Below are 21,318 nucleotides of genomic sequence, written 5' to 3' on the forward strand. Positions count from 1 at the left end.
TCTGGTAGCTATGCTGGTCAGGCTACAGCGGGAGTAGTAGGTGCCATTTTGAGATGCAGATGACTTGGAGAAGTTCTAGAGGAGGGAAGTCTAGAAAATAATGCATGAGGAATGCTGGATTAAATTGCTTAATTCAGAGAAGAAAAGCCTGAAGGTAGATGTTTGTAAAAGGTAAGCAGAAAGAGGATGGGAATTACCTGTTTTCCAGGTCTGCTCTGAGTAGGACAGGAAGTAATATATTTAAATTGAAGTAAGAAAAAAAATTAAGTTAGGCATTTAGAAAAACTTTCTAACAATAAGGATAAGTCAGTACTAAAATAGATTGCCTAAGAAGATTGTAGACTTCTGTCATTGGAATTATTAAGAACAGATTAGACAAGTAACTGTGAAGAAACGTTTCAGTATGGTTGATCGTGCCTTGGAGTAGGCGTTGGGATGTGTTGTAACTGAATGGCAATTTAAGTTTTTTTGTTGTTTGTTTGGTTTTTCTTTTTTTGGAAAAAAAAAGGCAAGTACCAGCTAACACTTTGAGGAGGTAGAAGAAAATCCTTAGGTAGGTCTTGTACAGTATTTCCACAGTAATCTTAATTTAGAATAAATATTGTGATTACCTTTAGTGTTACTATATTACTTTTATTTTCTGCATCTGGTTTGTCTACCAAGTCTTCATAAGATTGTGCCCACATTTGCTTATGTCTAGTCGCTCAATAGATTCCCTTTTAATGTCTCACAGTCACATGTTGAGATACCTTGTTCTAAATGAATGGTCTGTGTTCTCTGAATTTGTGTAATATTATGCGACCTGAGGAAGGGAACAGATTTTTTTAAACTTTTATGTAAGTGAAAATACTTTGCTTAAATAAGATGTCATGTAAGTTTGTGCTTTGAGAGGAACATCTACTTCTATGCAGTATTCTTTCAGTAGTTTTTGGGACTATTTACAAAAATGTACTATAGACTAACAGCCTTTTTCACAAACAGTAAATAAGGAAACAAAACACCTGTTGAAGTTAAACCTTAATGTTTTGCACCAATCAAAGATTATGTCCTTGCTAACTTTATTAAAAAAACCCCAAAAATTCCAAAAAACCCAAAAAACTAAACACTTAAAAAATAAATGTGTCACACATAACTTAAGTTTCTTGAAATACAGAATATATTCTTATGGGGAAAAAACGTTGTTGTATTGTAGTCTTCACTTTTCTTGGATTTTTGGATTGTTTTGGAACCTGGTTTTGTTTAAAATAAGTTAGAGGGAGGAACTGAATACTTGAATTAAGCAGTAGGGACATTTTACAGAAGAAACTGTTACTTTGTCAATGAATAAAGTGGAGCCTATTTGAGGGGCATGCCTTTGATTAGTTGGCATATGAAAAGTTGTTGTCAATGTCCTTACTGTTTCTAAATATACATTATTACTGCAAAGCAATATGTAACAAGTATAGGAGTGTGATTGGCATATGCAAATATTCTTAGTGTATTAAATATTTATTCCTCTTGATTAGTCATTGAAGAAAAATTAGAACTACAGTATGTTCCATATATTCTGTTTTAATGTACATTGTGGAAAAAAAAAATTAACCGACAGCAAGGGTCTGCAATAAATGTAAAAATGCAGGAAAATCCAATGCGAATTGTTAATTTTTTTGTCAGGTGCTGATCAATGCTTTATGCCTGGAAAATGAAAGTCCTGGCTTTTTGGGTTTTTCAGAACATGTTTTTCAGATCCTCCTTTGGAAAAAAATATTAAAAATCTTCTTAGTTTATTACTTATAAGTAAATTAAGAAATGCGAATGACTCCTGTAGGAAATGGGCTGTCTCACCTGCACAGCAGTGGTTTGTATGTCTTAGCTTTTACTTAAAGACCCCAAAGGTTTCCATTGAGGCCTTACAAAGTTATACGTATATTCCTTGTGGTGCATCCGTCTATATCACTTCAAGGTAGTTGTCGCTTACTATAAGGGGTGGGAAATGGCCTCTTGATCTCTTCTGTATTTCTTTCTGATCGCATAGTGCTCACTGATTCTGGTTTGTCCTGTGAAGTAGTCCAAAAGTTTTTTCCTTCTTAATGTATTCTGCTGATCTCCTCTGGGATACGTGAAGAGCCTCTTTACCTGCTGTGAAAGTTATGCACAAGATCTCGAGCTAGAAAGATTGCCTCTACTTATATTTATGAAGGATTTGATCTTATAACTTTGAAGGACAGTTATTGATTTTTTTTTTTAATAAAATTTTCATATAAGATGAAAAGGAGATGGAGGAAAATTTTGCAACGATGAAGAGTAGTCCTTGACTGACACAAATACTCATATTGGGATGAATCCGTATAGCAAAATATGCTCTGTATCTTATATTCAAACACATCTGAAGTAGGAATTGCAAAGTAATTCAGCATTTCATGAAATTCTGAATAGAAATGTGACACTAAGTAATATAGAGATAAACAAACCTCTGCATAACCCCTTCTTTTATTTAACAGTAAATATTTGTAATATTATAAATATACCTCATGCTTTGTTTTTCCTAATATACCTGTATTATGAATCAGACCTCTGCCTGTCCATCTACCAACAGTTTTGTGGATCTTCATGTTCTGCTGGTGACAGAACATACCCAGTAAGTTCTCTGGTTTAAATTAGTGCCCCTTTTGGAAAGATTTGACAATACTATTCTTTTACAGGAAGATCCAGGAGGTGACATGACTGCATTTTTCACAGATCTATAAACACTACAACCAGGAAGGGCCATTTTAATAACCTGCTCTGACATCTTATGTGTTACAGGCCATAGATTTCACCTGACTGCTCCTTCATTTTTAGACCAATAATTTCTGACTGAACTGGAACATACTTTTCTCTTTTCTTGAACTGCATCAGTCTTGATTTAAAGTCTCTGCAGTGGTAAATATAAATGTTACCACTGTGAATTCTAACTCAATTATATTTGCCATTATTTTATAACAATGGTAATATTCCAGGGGAATATAGGTTTCCATTTGTTTCACATTTTGGTTGCCCTGTGTTGACTTCAGCCTTTTGTTTCTGGTATATATCTGTCTGCTAGATGAAACAGCCTGTAGTGCCACATATCTTTCACGTAGGCTATTACTGACTGATTAGCTTGGTAAGTGACTAATCTGTCACTGATGCTTCTGAATGTCTTTAACTCTGCTGTGCAGCATCCTGACTTCTTTCTAGAATTTGGTAGATCTGTTTTACCGTATGCAGAGAAGGGAAATGTTCTCTTGGCATGCGCCTCTAATGCTTTATGGGTTTTGATTATAACCCTGCCAACTGAAAAAATGTTGTAGTGTTTATGAAAGCTGGCGTGCACTTTAAGATGACAATATACAACATCAGCTGCTCCCCTGTGCATTCTGTTTAGAAAGCTGGAGTCTAAGTGTGATAAACCTGTTGCACTTGAGTAGGCCACACAAATTGTTCTGGCTGTCCCCTCGTCCCTGAACCTTTCTCAGCAATGAGCAGGGAGTGGGGTGCAGCATGTGGGCATCGTTCTGGCTAATCCACTTCTGTAACTAAAGAGTGTGTAGTCATGTTGACTCATCTGGATTTTGGTTAGTTGACAGGATCACTGTTAGTCCCAGAGAAAAACTATGCCCATGAATACCTGACTTTATGTGATAGAGAATATTGCCCTTGATTTGGTAAGAGGTTACTGCTTATCTATGTGTTATTTATGGGATTTGGGATTTGATAACATTTGGAAAGAAAAATGATACAGAAAAGTTCTCAGTATGACTCAAGAAACTTAAAGTAATACTCCGCTGTTCTTTCTATGTATTTATTTTAAATAGAACAGCCTCTTTATCTTACCATTTTCCACAACCGTTATTACAAAGCAATGTCATGCTCTTATATATTCTTTACTTTTTTCAGCAAAGTGTGATATCTGCATCAAAGGCTATCTATTCTTCTGAAAGAAACTATTTATCAAAAAATTATCAGCCTAGGTGATAATGGAAATTGTTTGCACTTTACTAGTGCCAAAGGGCTGATCTAATAACAGCAACTCTTATAAGTCACCTCCGTTGCATTATATAGCTACTAAGAAGGCAACGGTCATGACTGCAAATGAGTACTTGTGATATTTCACACTTGCAGCAAAATAAATGTTCTGTGGCTTGCTGTATAAGACTTCACATCTGTATGTAAACCATAGGACAGCACTAAAATTGTTTTGATTGGAATTTTATGCATCACTACAGGATCTACTCCTGTCATCAGCTTTACTAAGGTTCTGCTAGGGGCCAAGCTTGATTTCAAAATCAGTGGTGTGTGACTTAGACTGCGAAGTTAGAGGTTGATATTATGTTCAGCATTGTCCAAACAATGTAATTAATGTGTAAAGAAGCCAGAAATAACCCTGAAAAACCTATTTCTCATGTATATAAACATGAAAGTATACCTTTAGATAAAGTTGATATTTCTCAACAAGAAGAAATAGTATAATTTTAAACTGCACGTGTCTTTTGCTTTCTTCAAGCATAAGTATTCTGTGGCCAGACACTGATTCATACAAGAGCACCTGGCAGGAGCATGGTTCACCTTTCCCTGTGGCCATCGCTGTGGCTTCTCCAGTGTGCAGAAAGGGAGGAGTGGGAGTTAGCACCCATGCCTCATCATTCATTGCTTTGCTTATTAGCTACACCAGCATTTGATAGCGCTTACCAGGACCCATTACTTTTGGGGAGTGGTGTACTGTAGCGTTCAGACCAGCTCAATGTATTGGGTTTTATTAGGGAAACTTACACTGAAGTATATGGTGGTTGGTTTTATTCCCCCCCCCCCCCCCAAGTCTGTTGCTCATGTTACCAGCTGTTTATCTGTTTTTCTTCTTTTTATTCATAAACATAAAATACATTATTGATACTGTTTTTATGCCTTGAAAATGTTTTGAAGTACAGTTATTTGGACAGCTCCCCATATTAGAGAGCTTGGTCCCATTTCATCAAAAAGGAAAGCGCAAGTAGAAAAAGGTCTTCATTGAAACCACAAGCAATTTGAACAGTGGCTTATGGTGTGCCTAACAAACTGAAGCTAGTACTTATGGGACAGATGAAAGAACTTGTTTAAAAACCTGACAGTTTGCATGGACCTTGTCTCATAAATTCTTCTTTCTTGCTCCGTTGTTTTTATTTTCTTTCCACATGTTTATAGATTTATATTTGGAATTACAGATGTCTGTTAATAAGTACGCTATTAGTGTTTGATACGAGTTCAAATTTAAATAATTTGCAGTAGAGGTGGTAGAGAATATTTTTAAAATTGGTGTTTACAGCTTCAAAGATAGTAGGATAGCAGATACTGAATTCCTTTTCAGCTAGACTCCTGCTGAGAAAATTTGGCTGTGACTTGATCAGCTTGTTCAGCATTGTCTCTGGACTTAGATCTAGTTTATTCATTTATTAGAAAACCTGAAACAAAACAGAAAACCCAACTGCTTCTTTTTTCTTATTCAATAATACTTATTTTTAACAATTATCTTTCCACACTATAGTGAAAGAAATAGGCATTTCTGAGTATGTATTTATATTTGTTATTATTGTTGTAACATTTTTAAGAGTAGGATGACCAGTTTTCCCAGTGGAGTAAGGCCACCAGAGATGTGTGTTAAGGCCTGAAATATAGAATATAATCATAAAGGATGTAGAAAATGAAGTAAATAGTGAAGTTTCAGTGTGCTGAAGATATTAAGCTCTTTCAGAAGCTTTTATGGTAATAATGATTGAATTTCATCTGCTGTTTTATCACTCTCTATAGGTTAATGTGAAGTTATATATATTAACGAAGGAAAAAGGTTCCATTTCTACATTAAATTAATTTCCATATATAATGGATCTTGAACTATCTATTAGCACTTAGAAAAAAGTTATAGCAGCTGGTTGTGTTTAAAATGTCAGCATAGTGGTTGTTGGAAGAGCAAATAAAAGGTTAGGATGAGAATAGAGAACAAAGCGGAAATCATTATTATGCTACTGTACAGATTCATGGTTCACTTGCATCTTGAATACGATATGCTGATCTCCGTATTGGATCTCAGGGTGTAGGAGAATAGAAAAGATATATTAAATCCCGGCAGTGGGAATGATCAAACATAGTTATTCCATATGTTAAACAACTAAATGATCAAGGATTTCTCAGGTTGGAAAAGGGACAGTGGAGAGAAGGGAGGGAAACAACACAGATCATTACATTTTGAATGGGATAAAGCATGTGAACAGGGTACTGTTGTTTATTATCTCATCCAATACCAGAGCTAAGGATGTCAGATCAAGTTGCTAAGGGATAGACTCAGGACAAAAATCAGTTGAGATATCTCTTCATATATGTGTGGAAATCATTCCTTCAGGACGTTCTAGATGCTGCAAGTTTACATGAGTTTACATGGGCAGACTCCTAGGAGAAACATTAACCCAAAACAAAGGCACAACCTCTGGCTGAGAATGTGCCTGAGCTGCAAGTTGTTGAAGGTAGTGTAACACTGTGGGGGTTTCTGTAGGGATTTAAATTCTTTCCTGGATATCCGCTGTGGGCCACTGTTGGAGGCGGGGTACTGGGCTACGCTGGCATTTTAGTCTGACTTTTTATAGCTGTTCACATGCATTTTATTTAGTTTCCACGTAGTTCAGTGTTGTTCTGCTTTCCCGTGTCTCGTCACTGACCAGGAATAAGAGAGGGACAGGCTGCTAGATATGCTTATTTAAATTTATAATTTATGCCTTAATTTCTCTTGATCTAGAACAGTGTTCCCACTGTGGCTGTGGTCCAATTTCAGAAGTAAGATGTAAGGGAATGGCAAAAGAAACAAGCAAAGCAAATCAAAATACTCTTAAACAAAAAACCTTTACATTGACTTGGATCCATTTTGTGTGAAGGATGATTTAAATTATATGTAGTATTTGCTTGCTACTGAATTAGAGAAATTAAGTCTTGTGATTGCCTAGGGGAAGAAAGCAAATCAATGATAAGGAATAATCAGAATTCTAGTTTTTATGAGCAAAAATAGTGTGACAAGAAGTGTCAAGAGTGACTTAACTCTTTCCCTGCCCCTTATTTTTCTTTCCATCTGGAATCTATTGGCATGTTGATGATATGTGTTCTGTTGTGTAGTCCCTGGTTTATTACAGCACTGTTTTTTTTTCTCTTGTAGGTTAACAGAACCTTCTGGATATTTAACAGATGGACCAATAAATTATAAATATAAAACTAAATGTACATGGTTAATTGAAGGATAGTAAGTATTTTCATAGCTTAAATTTTCTGACAGTTTGGTACAGTGTATTCTAGAGATCTAAAGAACTCCTCAAGTAGAAAATGCATCTGGATACAATATAAACAGTTTTGTTTTTGTTTGTTTTGATTTTGTTTAAAAGTTATAAAGATTAAAAAAAAAGTTGAAGTAGAATTTTCAGGATTGCTCAGAGTTGGCCAAATTCCATTCCCATTCAAATGGCTGGCAACAGTTAGGCTGACATTGGAATCTGGCCAGTGCTGCAAGCTCTCAAAACCCTATGATAAATTTGTTGCCTGTTTGAGTACCTTTACGTAAGTTGCAAATGTGGTTACAGAATACTATTATTTAACTCATTATCTTACTCTCCAGTGATAAATCAGGCATGGCTTGAAGTACAGAATGCTTCCAGTCTAATGATAGTAAGTTACATGTTGCTCAAAAGTTAGTGCTTCTATCAAGTATTTTCTTTTGCATTCTAGTTTTCCTCATGTACTTAATTTTAAAATCATATTGTGCCCGCAGTTTATATAGTTTAGATGTCTCATGTCTGTTGCTAATTTTTAAGTTCATGCCATCCAGAAACACACAGACATGCACAAAGAAATAATGAGACATAAGCACTCGTATGGCTAACTGTTAAAGGCACAAGCTTGTTATGTTATGTGGGACTTTTTCACCCAGAATATGGATCAAGATTTTGCTGAAGAATTTAGCTAGGTGCAAGTTCTATGGATGTTATAGAAGAAAATTACCCCCTTCTATATTTCCATATTGTCCTGATCTCGGTTATCTTAGATGTCTGCTCTGATGCTGCAGTTCAGTAATGATCTACCTGATCTAATTATGATCTGCTTATATGTAGATAGTAATTCAAACACAAGGGCAATGAAGTTATGGGTAGTTTGCAAGATCATTTCAGTAGAACCTTCAATATCTAGATGCCTAGGCTGTAGCTGGAATATCTTTCTGACATAGCTAGACTCCTCTTTTTACTGATGCTAGTTCAGGAATATTTGCACTGCTCTACACTGTGCTAAAGTGGAAATGTGCCTCAGGACTGTATACAAACTCTGCTTTGAAGTTAGTCTTCACTCTGTTCCTCCTCTTTTCAAGAGATGGTAGAGTGGGTGGCTGGAAGGGACAATATGCTGCACAGTATGTGGAAGAGTAATGCAACCCAGTAACATAGTGCAAAATGTCAACACATGAGGAAGTCACACATGTATAAAATACTCTCTCTCTCAAAAAATGAACAGAGAGCTCTCTCCAAATGATCTCTCACAAGAAAAAAGTGTATGTTTTCCAAACTGACAAACTGCACTCAAGTCTGTCAGTAGGGAGGAAAAAAAAATAAAATGAAATAAAATCATCAGTATGTTGCATGAGCTATATTTAGGAGTCTGCTAATTTTGTCATGTGAGAAAATTCCCCTTTCAGAAATCTTACAGTCCCTGTGTGGACCTACCAGAAACAGGTGAAGTCTGGCTCCCAGGTGTCAGACGGAGGGGAAAGGAGGGGGCAGAGGGCGAGAAAAAAAAATCTTGCACTAATATTGCTTGCTATTTTAAATGTTGTGTCTTAAGAATTTTATTTTCTGTTGCTAGTGCAATACTGGAATGAGGATGTGTAGGTGCTTTTTGTCTTGAAAGACTCTTTAAACCTTATAGTCCTGACTGTGTAAAGTAAAGCTACTATATTAAAATGGGATATTTTAGTTGGTCTAAATTCATGGTTCTGAACACTGATAAAACCTGGTGAACTTAAGTCTCTTGTTAACTTTCGGGATTATTAGACTTGGACTGAAGATGTTATTTTTAAAGTATTCCAAGATAAAACGAAATATTTGCTTGCCCTGGATTTTGTTATTTAACCCATTGAAATGTTTAGTACTCAAAATGTTTTCATAGAGTTATGCCGACATGATCAATTTTAAGTTCTTTATGAACTCAATACTTTTGTAAACAATGTTTTACATCAGTGTTTTTTATTTTTTTTTCTGTTTCAGCCCAAATGCAATACTAAGATTAAGATTTAATCACTTTGCCACAGAATGTAGTTGGGACCATATGTATGTATATGATGGAGATTCAATATATGCACCTTTAATAGCTGTATTTAGGTGAGTGTATTTGTTAGCCTTTTAGTCCCAGTAGTCATGTATGGACTTTTTTAGTTTGTGGGGGGAAAAAAATAACATTAGAGGCTTTAATTTGTTAAATAGGTTGCTTTCTTTAGTTAATATCATGGGAGTATGTATGTAAAGTTATATATTAGAGTAAACTACAAAACACTACTGTTTTGGTTAGGTGATCATAGGATAAATCCATTATGTGGCTTATACTTAATGCTGCCATTGCATGGAGTGTTAATGCTCACAGACAGGCAATCAGAAATGTATTTTCCAGTAGGCTTCCAATAGTGACTCCTCAGTTTTAATGTGCATTAAATGTGGCGCTGGCCAATAGTGTCAGTATCTGATCCCGCTTAAAGAAGAATTGCAGTCTGTGGCTCAGGCAATCTTGCACTATGTGTAAGTTATAAAAAAGGGCTGCTAAATGCCTTCTACATTTCTGTATGAGGGATGAAGAGACTTGTTTAGGGCATTTGATACAAAGGCTGTATTAAGCACTAATTTTGTAACAGGTTTCCTTAGATTGCTAAACTGGGCATCTTTGTGACTAAGTCATAGTGGGTAAAATTACCAAATTCTTCAAAGTCCTGGAGGAGAACTCAAATTTGCTATCAACTAAAATGAGGGAATTTCTTTCCTTTTTGTTATTAGCTTATGAGAATTGCTACACAACTAAAACTTTTTTTAAGGTTAATATTTGTTGACTAGAATCACAATATTAGTTTGTAGCAAGATTTAGAAAGAAATACAAAATCAAGAACAATAAACAACGAGCATAACAACTAATACTGAATAAAGATTAATTATTTGCCTTTCAAATGACTGAACTGTTGAGGTAAAGAACTGAGTCCATGCACTGCATTTCCTGTGTCCAAGAGAGAAAAAGGAGGGCATATGAATTTTAACATTCGTTTCCTCCACTCCTGGACTTCACCAAAACGTTTCAGTTGGCTGATTCCTACCCTTCTGCTAAAATTTTGGGAAACATTCCAGAAAGAGTATTCTGTGCAAGTGGGCTAGTGGGCTATAGTTTATTAGAGAGAAGGCACAGGATCCTAATCCTTTGAAATCAGTAGAAGTTTTATCTTGGGATATCTGTTGAGTGCAAAGCTATATTAAAAAAAAAAAAAACACCCCCAAAAAACAACAAACCAGAAACTGTTTGTGCATCTATACGCACATGCTCTGTGTGGCAGAAATGGTACTTAATTTTGTGTTATGAAATACTGATTATGCTGTTGAAGTTTCCCTCTTTCCTGCCCAACTATAGCAATCTACACCACCTTCTCTCCTGATTCTCCTAAATTATTACATAATTACTTAGGGGCTTTGTTCCTCCCAAAAGTTGTATTTGTTAAAGGTGTCTAGCTAGTATTCAGGAGCCTGACTTGTAGCATGAATGGAAGGAGAGAGGAGGTTCCTCTTGCTATGTTCTTTACTTCTGATGTCTTTCAGTTTATTGATTGTTAGTGTTTTGCTTAGGATTCTTATAACTTTTAATTTATATTTGTGATGTGGCACTGTTTTATGCAGGCGATCCTTTTTCTCAGTATTTTAGTATATTGCTTGGTTTTCCTACTTCAGTCTTTATTTAAGACTGACATCTTAACATCTTTCTGAAGTAATTATCATAGTTTCCACGTTTGAAATTCTTTAATAAGATAAACTTTTAAAGGTGCAAATATTATGTGGAAATAGAATTCATGCTGAATGGCAGTGAGAGTTAAGCAACTCTCTGAAGGATATTTTTTTTCCAAGTTAAAATAAGTTTTAGAAATTATACTGAGTGCATACACCCTCAGAATAATCTGATGGGAAATTTTACATCACTGTGTAAGGGAGGAGAGTTTTTGTTTTGTTTTCCTGGAAAACCCTGCCTTATCTTGCAGAGGCATGGACAAGTTTTATATGCATTTTATTATTTGTTTTTTAAAAAGAAGTTTTAAAATGAGGTTTAAGAGTTATCTTGTTTATAATATTAACAACCAGAATAGCTAACTTGAACTGTTCTGTCCCCGCACCCTTTCTCCCCAAGACTGATTAAAAACATTCTCATTTTCTTTTCCAGTGGTCTAATAGTCCCTGAAGTGCGTGGAAATGAAACTGTTCCTGAAGTAGTTACTACATCTGGCTATGCATTGCTACACTTTTTTAGTGATGCTGCTTATAACCTAACTGGATTTAACATTTTTTACTCGTAAGTATTTTTTAATAAGCAATTAGTTTGTTAATTAGCCTATCATTCCTTTCAGGAGAATGTCAAACCCAGGGAAAGAGTTTATAAAATGTTTGTCTGTTATTTTATTAGTAGCGTAAGAGTTATACTTAGTGGTACGTTTCTAAAACCAGGGAGTTGGGGTTGTAATGAGTTGTCATTAAGGTACTAGTTAAAAAAAAAAAGAAAAAAAGAAAAAAGAAAAAAAAGAAAATGGGGTAAAGTATATTGTTCTGAATGAAGCCACATGGCCATTCCAAGAATGTTTTTCCTGTGCCATATGGAACTAGAATGTATCCCTTCCAGTATTTATCCAACATGTGTAGTTGTCATATGGAATGGAAGGGAGGTGTATCTGCTGTCATGTCAACTCTCTTCTCTTGAGCTAGGATCATCTGTTGTTTGATTTTTTATTTTTTATTTTTTTTTCTTGCTGAATGTACTTTTATGGCTTTTGACACCTTTACCCAAGTCCTACTTTTATTCTTGTGCCAGCCACAAGGGTTTTATTTCATTTCTTCTCTACCTATCTTAGTCCATATTCTGCCTTATAGTTCTTTTCTGGACTGTCTGTCTTTTAGTTTCTCTGACAGTTATACCAGACTAGACTTTGCTATGCTTGCTATCCTCCACTCTGCTTTTCTGCGTCAGCAGCTTTAAAGATGCAGCCTTTTCCTTCTTTAGGGACATGGTTTAGTGGTGGACTTGAACGTGCTAAGTTAATGGATGGACTTGATGATCTTAAAGGTCCTTTCCAACAAAGATGATTCTATGATATGCACCAGCAGCTGATTGCAATTTCTGTCTCATTTGGGACATGCTTGTGACACATGATGTGGTGTCTCTTTATACTGGATGCTTTAGTTCAAGAGGGGATTGGTTGGTTCTGTTGGACCTGTTTTTTCATGTGGTAGTTTTCCTATGATTGAAGATATTCTTGTTCCTTTCTTTCAATTCCTTCAGATTCTGAAGTACCACTTTTTGGGATGTGGTGGCCAGCACTGCACTTCAAATGTTGAAGTACATGTAATATTTTTGTTATATTCTTTAAATTTAACATTCCTATTTATGCTTCTGACAATAGTTTACTCTTGGCAGAGTTCTTTGTTAAATTATCTATGGGAAGATTGTTTCTGTAATTTGCAGCAGTTTGCCTAGCTTTTACCGGATAATAAATAGCTATTCAGAGTTTGGGAAACCTCACTAAATATGTTGTATTGGAAATGTCAGTCTACTAGACTGGGTATTTTTAATTTTTGTCAGTTAACATCAGTAAAATGCAATCACCTGGCAGACTTCTCTGCTGTAATTAGATACATTTTTCAGTTATCTCTGAAGCTTTTATTGCACTTTTTTTTTTGTTTGTCTTGGGAGCAAATGCCAATATGACATGGCATTCTTTAGAAATGAGTATATGTGCTCTGCATTCTTTTATGGCTTGGTAATGTGGTACGTGCTACTTATCATTACCTAATATTTTGGACGATTTAAAATAAATGAAAAAACCTGGCAGTTTTAAATTCCATTACATATATAACTCATGAAATTTTATGTACTCTGTTCTTCTGTTTCTTCTGTTGCAATGGATACTTTTAAAATATTTTTTTTTTTTTAATGAACCAACAGTAAGTCTTTTTATGCTAAAAGAAGTACCTACAATTGCTTTTTATGTCTGCGTTAACTATTTTTCTGTCACTGATCTGTTGCACTCTGGTTCTTTTACCCTTTTTCTTCCTTGGTTTTGCAACCCCAAAGCAGTTTTCGACTTCATCTTTGATTTCATCCTGATGGACCACTCAGGTTCCTTTTTTTTGGGGAAGACAGAAGCACAGCACAGTTACTCCAGAAGTCTGAGTAAATTTTGTGTTCCTTGGAGTCGGGCAACCTGCTTCCAACTCCACCGATCCAGTTTTTCTCTTTCTGTTTGAATCTTTAATGAACCTGTTGGAGTGGGTATATGTCTGCTTTTAAACTGGCATCCCTATTGCTGGAAAGACTTAACTATTCACCTTCCTGCAGAACACTCTCCCTGTGAAGTCAGGGGGAGAAGTTCCTCACAGCTGTGGTATATGGCAGTTAATGCCATCAGTGGTTTTAATGCTATGTGTGTTACTAGGCGAAACCCACAGGATGTTTGTAGTTCCGACATGGAGTTTTCTTTTTCAGTAGTGTAACAGAGTCAGTCCTCTGAGGTGTGAGTCTTTAGAAAGCAAAAACACATCTCCTGAGTGTCCTACCACAGCTACATTTGGCCGAAGGCCAGCCTTGAGCAATTCCTCAGTAACTTTTTCAGTTCTTTCTTCCTTCAGTAAGAGCAAGAAAGGCTATGGACAGTATCCAGCTCTCACATCTACAGGGAGCAGTGTGCGTTATCATCAGGGGTTTGTAGCAACAGTTTATTCTGAGTTTCAACCCAACTCTTCGCTGTGAGTTGTCAAAAAAGGTTTCAAATCCTTTTTGGACTTCATCAGGCATGTACTGCCTGAGATCCATGTTCTGTTTGTGGAATCTTAGGCCCACATACTTCAATGTCCTTCACTCCTCCTCATCTCCAAGGAATTGCCTGCACTTCTAGAACCAGCTTGCATAATTTTGCAGAGTCCAGTTGCCTGTGATCTCAGTGTTTAGTAGGGTGTATCACAGAAATGCTAAATCCCATAGCAGTCACAAACTTTTTCCAGGCTAATCTTTCCTCTTGTTTCATCTCTGACTGCAGAGTTAAGGAGGCAAGGTTAAGGTGGCCATAATTAAGGATTCAAAGCACGAAGTGCTGCTTCTTGGTTGTTTGAGGATATTAGCCATCTTGTATTTTTCCTTGGTCGGTTTTTCCAACTTTATTCTCCTTGAATGTTAGAAATTGCTTTATAGTATGGACCAAAGGCACTCGGGAAATACCTTTAGCTGTATGACTGTGGTGGAGAGTTTAAGGGTTACTGCTCACGGTCACTTCCAGTGTGGATGTTCCTAGAGATAACAAGCATTTGAAGGGACTGACTAAAGAGTGCTCATATTGGAACAGGGAAGAAATCAGCTGGTGGCCTGTCCAGGCAGGGCCTGTCCTTCTGCTTAGTGTCAATACTTCTTGAAGCACAAGATATTTGTGATCCTGACTGCATCACAGACTTTGTATATAAGCCTGGATGAACACCTTTTCAGTTCACTTGCCTGTAAAATCATAATTAAATTTGTGTTTTATCAGTACATAGAAACTTTTGAGGGGGGAAAAAAAAAGTACTTTATCTAACGAATACAGTTGCAATACTGTCATATAAAACACTGTCATCAACTCTTGGCTTGTCATTTCCCTTATTTTACATATTTTTTTCAGAATTAATTCTTGTCCTAATAACTGCTCAGAACATGGAAAGTGTACAACCAGTGTGTCCGTACCAAGCCGGGTATATTGTGAGTGTGACAAGTATTGGAAAGGAGAAGCCTGTGATATTCCATATTGTAAAGCCAACTGTGGCAGTCCAGATCATGGGTACTGTGATTTGACAGGCGAGAAGCTGTGTGTTTGCAATGATAGCTGGCAAGGTAAGGTTTTGTTATTTGGAATCAAGTTAATCTTTAAAGACACCTGCTTTTAATGCATCCTATCTAGTGTGCATTTTAGCATCTTTGAAGAATAAACAGAAATGAATAAATTTCTGGAGTAAATTTTCATGTGAACCTAGATGTGTGTACTTCAACGCCATAAAAGGCTCACAGCTTTGATATTTTCTATCTGAAGATACTGCAGAAATATCTGACCTAAGCTTCTTGTAGTGGGCATTCTTCTTTTTGGATCATTAATTGGCAGTAATTATTCAAGTAATGGATGTATTGTAAGCATGTGCTGTAGTTTTACTCCCAGTACCATAAATAATTGTTTCTTGTTAAAGATCAATTATTTAAGATCCTAAATGTTTAATTCACTTACTGTAATTGTGCTAGATGTGTTTGAATTTTTTCTTTTTGTCCTTTACTACTCCTGTTAGAAGTCTCAATTGGATTAGATTTCTATGTGTTGAAATTGCCATTCTTCTCTTAAAAGAAATATTAAAATACCTCCGTATTACTTAGCTGATATGACCTCTTCCCATTACTTCCTGCCTCTACTTTTGTTTTATTGCTGTTTCTTTTTGCATGTCAAAGGAAATTACTTTTTTTTTTTACTCCTATTAGCTGTCACATCTATTAGACCAAAGACACCATGAGATTTAATACATTTCTCTTGTTAATAATTAATGAAGTTGTTCATTAAAAGACAGTCAGTGCACCCACAGAAAGGAAATAGGTTAGCAATATGGTCATTGAATGGAAACGGTGCAGACATGTTACTGAGTCCTTTAGAACCTTCTGTAATTATAGTGCACAAAAAAAGATCCTGAAAACTTAATCTCTGTAAGGAAGTTGTGAATAGAACTTGCAGAATATCACCCTTTTAATTTGTGCATCAATTCCTTGCAATTTTGGGTCACTTTGTACAAAATGGGGAAAAGTCACAAATCTTTGGAAACACTTTTTAGGCTATACCTTCATTTACAATGCTGTAATCCTCATTAGAAGTTTTGATCATGAAATAAAACTAAAATTCTAACTTTCACTGTTAGTACCTTCTTTTCATGTAGCATTTCTGTGCATACTAGCTTCCTATTCTTTCCTAGAGTGAATAGGATTATATAGAGATAATTTGTTTTGTTGTTCCTTGGGTTTTCATTGAACCTATCTAGATTTCAATTTAATTTTTCTATTCTGTGACAGATGAGCTGGCATGGATACATAATTGTTTTTCCTTATTAGATACAAAACAAAACCAAACTTTCTTTAAGCTCTCCGGGAAACTACTTGCTTCTCTGTTCTAATTCTTTATTTGCATCTATATACTCTATTGTTTCTAACTATCAGTATCTTCTATGTAGGTGATTAGAAATGCTGGAATCATAAATGTTTCTGCTTGTCTTACTACTCTTGCTGTCTGCCAAGTTTTTCTTGTATTTGGTAATTCAAACCAAGTAGCTAAAGTAGCATCTTGATTTCTATGTTTTTGGAGAGAATTTTATGTTTGATTTTTTTTTTCCACATTGTTTTTTTTGAGTATGTTTAGTCCCTATATTAAAAAAAAAATCATTGGACTGCATTGATTGAGATGTACAATAAATAAAATCCGTGGTTCAGAACATAAAGGTATTTCAGATTTTACAACACATGGAGTTTCTTTCTTTTACAATGGTGACATCTTGTGGGTGCTGTGGAAGGAGCAGCTCTGAGAAAATTTCACGTTTAAAACAAGTGTTCTGAGAAAAGAGAACGGTGTATTCTTTGGGATAGAATAATTGTTTTTAGTAAAAAGTAGGGTCCTCTCGTTATTAGATACATTTTGTGCAAGAAGGATCTTGTGGATATTTGCAGTTAGCTGCTAGTCATACAAATATAAAATAATGCCATGACAATAAAAACTTTTAGACTTGGAAAGTCTAAAAATTTAATAATTTTAAGTCTAAAAATTTAATAATTTTATTTTTAACAAAAAAGTACTTGTTAAATATGCTTTTTGCTAAAAATAAAAGTATTATTTTTAATAATGTTAATAATGTTTCACAATGGTAAATGTTTCTGAGATGGTTGGTCTCAGAAGTACACACAGGAAGAAAATTTAGTATTTACTTTAAATTTGGTTAATTTAAAATATTAAGGCAACACAAGAGGCTGAAGTTCTTCCTGAAGAGTGGTTCCTTTTATGAGTACTATATTATATTATGGTGTCCCATTGCTGGCTAATCTGTCTTGGTACTCTAAAGCAGAATGTGTCAATACCTGCTGATACAGGCTGTGGATGTAACTCAGGGAGGAAAAAAAGATGCCTTAAAACTACCAACTTGCTCTCTTTTTCTTTGCTAGACACAGATAAAAAAGAAATGGGGACTTGGCTGAGAAAAGCAGTGGCTCTTTCACTATTTGACCTGTTTAAGAAGTTGAAAAAGTAGTTTTTATGAAAGATGTTACCTTTTGCCGAATATGTGTTTACAGCCAGCCAGTTCTCTTTGGTATCAGGAACACTGTGTCTTGGATTGTCTCAGGCTGTAAATGAGCAGAAGAGATTTCAAAACTGTTAACTTCTGTTAACTTCTGTAACGGGGTTAAAAATTCAGGATGATTGGAAGGATTGTAAACAATTCCACATTAAAAGTGTTAAATGGGCTATCTTTGGACATACTGAAAATATTGCTAGCAGCTATGAATGTGTTGTATGCTTTTTACAAGTAATATTACAGGTCTTGTTGATAGAGATATTAATTTCATATCATATAAAGGAAATAACGAGCCTGCCACATATTAAATAGGTTAAAAACTGTTTTACAGAAGGAATTCAAAATATAGCTACCTGTAAAATATGGAGTAGCTGAGTGATTAACTGGAGAATTTTCCAGTGACCAGTTTTTGTCTGATGTTAAATAACATTTTTATAAAAGATCTTGATTATTATGTATAATTTTTCCTGATAAAATTTTCAGGTAAGATAACAAGATTCACTGTGTGGTAAATAAAGGAAGATAGTTTCATTTTAAAAAGCTATAAAACATCCAGTTCAAAGTCATAATTTAGAAAACTATCTTAATATCCTTAATGTAAAATTATCTAGGAACAAAGACTGCAGGCTGTGTTGGCAAAAGAAAGGCTGTCTTAGAGATTGTTAAGGGACTTGCAAATCACTGACAGTAATAATTTTCACATGAGGAACTTTGAGTAGAGAGCAAATAACCCCTTCTCTGAGATGGGCATTTGAGAGATAACATTGGGTTATAGTGCTCAGTTTGGGGATTGGCACTCTAGGCAGGAGTGTAAATACCAGTGAGAACTCAAGTCGTGCCACAAAACTGATATGCTTACTAGGAAACACTCCTGTCGTGGGAAGATTCAGGAGTTAGTGGTGACTCTAACACTTAGTGGGAGTCCTTGCTGAGAGCTGCTGCCCAGGCATGATATCTCCCTGATCCAGTGTGATGTGGGGATGCTCCTGGTGCCAGTGCCTTTCGCACTGGGTGCAGAAAGGAAACCAGAGTTGAAGACACTATTGAATTTAAGAGAAACTTTATTGGTACTTTGATCATTGAACATCAGTACTGCAAGTGAAAACGGGATCTAATAGGGAGGAATTACAGAGTGTGTTTACATTAGGCTTTAAGAGGATCAGTAGGGTACCTTCGAATCAAATCTGATCCTCCATGTGTACTATGTTTTGGCTTGCGTTGTGAGGTGGTTTGAAAACACAGGAACTGCATTCCTTTTAGATGAAACTACACCAGAATATGAGCTCCAGGGTTGCACATAATGCACACCAACTACAAACAGACATTCAGTCCTAGGGATCAGATCTAGTCCAAAGTTAAAACACCAATAAAAATTCTGGAATGTGTGTAGTCAGTTGTTTCTCCCTACAGATCTGCTCCTAGCAGATAGAGATGGAGTGGACCAGATTCTGAAATTAAACTAATTAGCTTTGAAATAAGTCTATTAGCAAGTCAGGCACCTTGAATTTTATAAAATCTCTCTAGGGAAAAATGAGCTGTTTATGTAAGGAGAAAAGTAAACGATGAAAGTGTAAAAGGAGTGCTATGACTACTGCACTGTAAAATCCAGTATTTTGTCTTGCTCATTACTATGGCATTTATTCTAACAGCATCTTGAGTGTGGCCAGAACAACTATGTCAATGTGTGTCTACACTCAGATTATTCTGAAAGGACTAACTAGAGTTGAATTCATTCTGACTTCTTTGGTGGAAGGCTTTGAGGTCATTCTCTCGTTTGGCCTGCCTTATTCCTCAAGACTCAGATTTAGCAGAGCTGTGCTTGTGTGGTGGGGGTTTATTGAAACCGATGGAGAAGGTTTGAGATGTGAGCTCGGGCAGTCGCATCTGAAATGCAGTGCTGGAAAGAGCTTGGGCCAAATGCTAAGAGGTCTGAAATCTGAGATTTTGGCCTGTTGTGCCTTGATGTTCTTGAACAGAAAGCATACAAGTAAGTATTTTCAGAGAAGAGGACTTACGATGTAACATTTGCTTTGGACAAACCTGGTTTTGGAAGGGAAAAAAAGTAGATGTCTTATAACTGTTCTGTCCTGTGATAATCCCCTCTTTGTCTAGATTTTACTTTTCAGATTTTCTCCTGGCCAAGTATCAATTCAGTCAGAAGAAACTGCAGTTTTAGAGTCTGGGAGGTGTTCTGTTAAATATATGTGCATTAATACTATATATGCACATAAAAGCACAAATCCGAGGAATCATTTCCTACCCCAATTTTAAGTTAAAATCCAGTTTCTGCACTCCATATTTGTAAATTTCATTACATGTGTCATAGAAATGAGTTGTCTAAGGAAATTTTGCATATACAGAAATAGGAAGGAATTGGCTTAAGATGGATGGTTATTTCATAGATACTGGAAATATGTTCTTCAGTTTTATGTTCAGATTGAATTTAATAATCTGTCAAGCATCCTTGAAGGACTTTGTGCAATTTTTAAACAAAATATAGCTATCATATTTAGAAATTTAGTGTCTGAAAATTCTGTGTGAGAAAATTAAGTATTCTTATGGCAAAAGAAAGAACATCACAGTTAAATGAAGACCCAACTTCAGTTTTAAATACCTTTGTGGTGTCATCTGACAATTAGTGAGGTAGAACATGCAAACACTTGGTTAAACTAATGAACAAATGGAATACTATATCCTGAACACAAGAAAGGGATAGATAGTAGAGATCTCCCTGATAAGGGAAGATACTAAATTTAGCTTGTTATCTGTAGCACCTTTATTAAGAATAGGAAGAAAGTGATTCAGGCAGCTCAATACTTTTTGCTTGATTTCAGCAGTGTGTAAAGGTCTAGACCATGCTTTGAGGAAAGAAATAATTAAACATATGGTGTGACTGAATAGCAAAACAGATTTATCAATGTAGTTCATACTCAAATAACTTCTAAGAAAAGTGACAAGAAAATGCAGTATATTTTATCTGAACCTCAGCATTTGATGATAGGAGGTTATTGAAACTGAAGAAGTCAGGGAATACATAAGGGAATAGCAAGGGGAACGCAGCTTGTTAATTGTGAAATGTTAGTGGGTATGTTGAGCAAGTAATTTAGGATGGAAATATATCAGTACTACTTAAAGACTGATCCTAGGACTGATATTGTTACATAATTTTTATAATCTACTCATAAGTCTGCTAATGAAATCTGTTAATACAAAGGTGGGAGTTACTTTAAACACAAAGGAGGACCAGAATATCCTGCAAAAAAAGGGTTAGAGTAATGTGTGGGATGTAATTACTTCAGTATAATTTGTAAATTCATACATTTAGGGACTAAAAGTATTAAGAATTAGTTTTATAATCTTGGATTGAAGTGTGGAAGGTGACATGGGAGAAGACATGGTAGTCTATCTCATTTAGAATACAATGTAATTAGTATTCTTAATTTTATATACTCTACGAACTTTACAGGCTGTAAAGTGTCAAGTGCACTAGTAGGATGATTGATCACAGAACCCACAGTTAAATATATGAAAACATTAGTACTATATTTTGGTTTTGTTACTACACTTTTTTAAAATACATTTCAAAAACCGCATCAGCATGTGTGCATTAGAATTTCTCACTGTTTCAGTCATGGAGGAGACTGAGTCCTGGCACAGCTTGCTACCATGCTGCTTTAGCTGGAGACCTATCCAGGATCTCTCT

At 35.6% G+C, this 21,318-nt stretch overlaps 1 protein-coding gene across 1 annotated transcript in view; it reads left to right on the forward strand.

The window, feature by feature from the left end:
- ATRNL1 (attractin like 1) overlaps window positions 1-21,318 on the forward strand; it is a 511,175-nt gene that overhangs the window by 36,637 nt on the left and 453,220 nt on the right. The window contains exons 2-5 of the mRNA XM_068397981.1: window positions 7,172-7,255; window positions 9,261-9,374; window positions 11,455-11,583; window positions 14,930-15,138. Coding sequence (XP_068254082.1) covers window positions 7,172-7,255; window positions 9,261-9,374; window positions 11,455-11,583; window positions 14,930-15,138 — 536 coding nt within the window. The remainder of the gene's footprint in view (window positions 1-7,171; window positions 7,256-9,260; window positions 9,375-11,454; window positions 11,584-14,929; window positions 15,139-21,318) is intronic.

This window comes from Nyctibius grandis, chromosome 4 (genome assembly GCF_013368605.1).
Source record: "Nyctibius grandis isolate bNycGra1 chromosome 4, bNycGra1.pri, whole genome shotgun sequence".
Taxonomy (NCBI): Eukaryota; Metazoa; Chordata; class Aves; order Nyctibiiformes; family Nyctibiidae; genus Nyctibius; species Nyctibius grandis.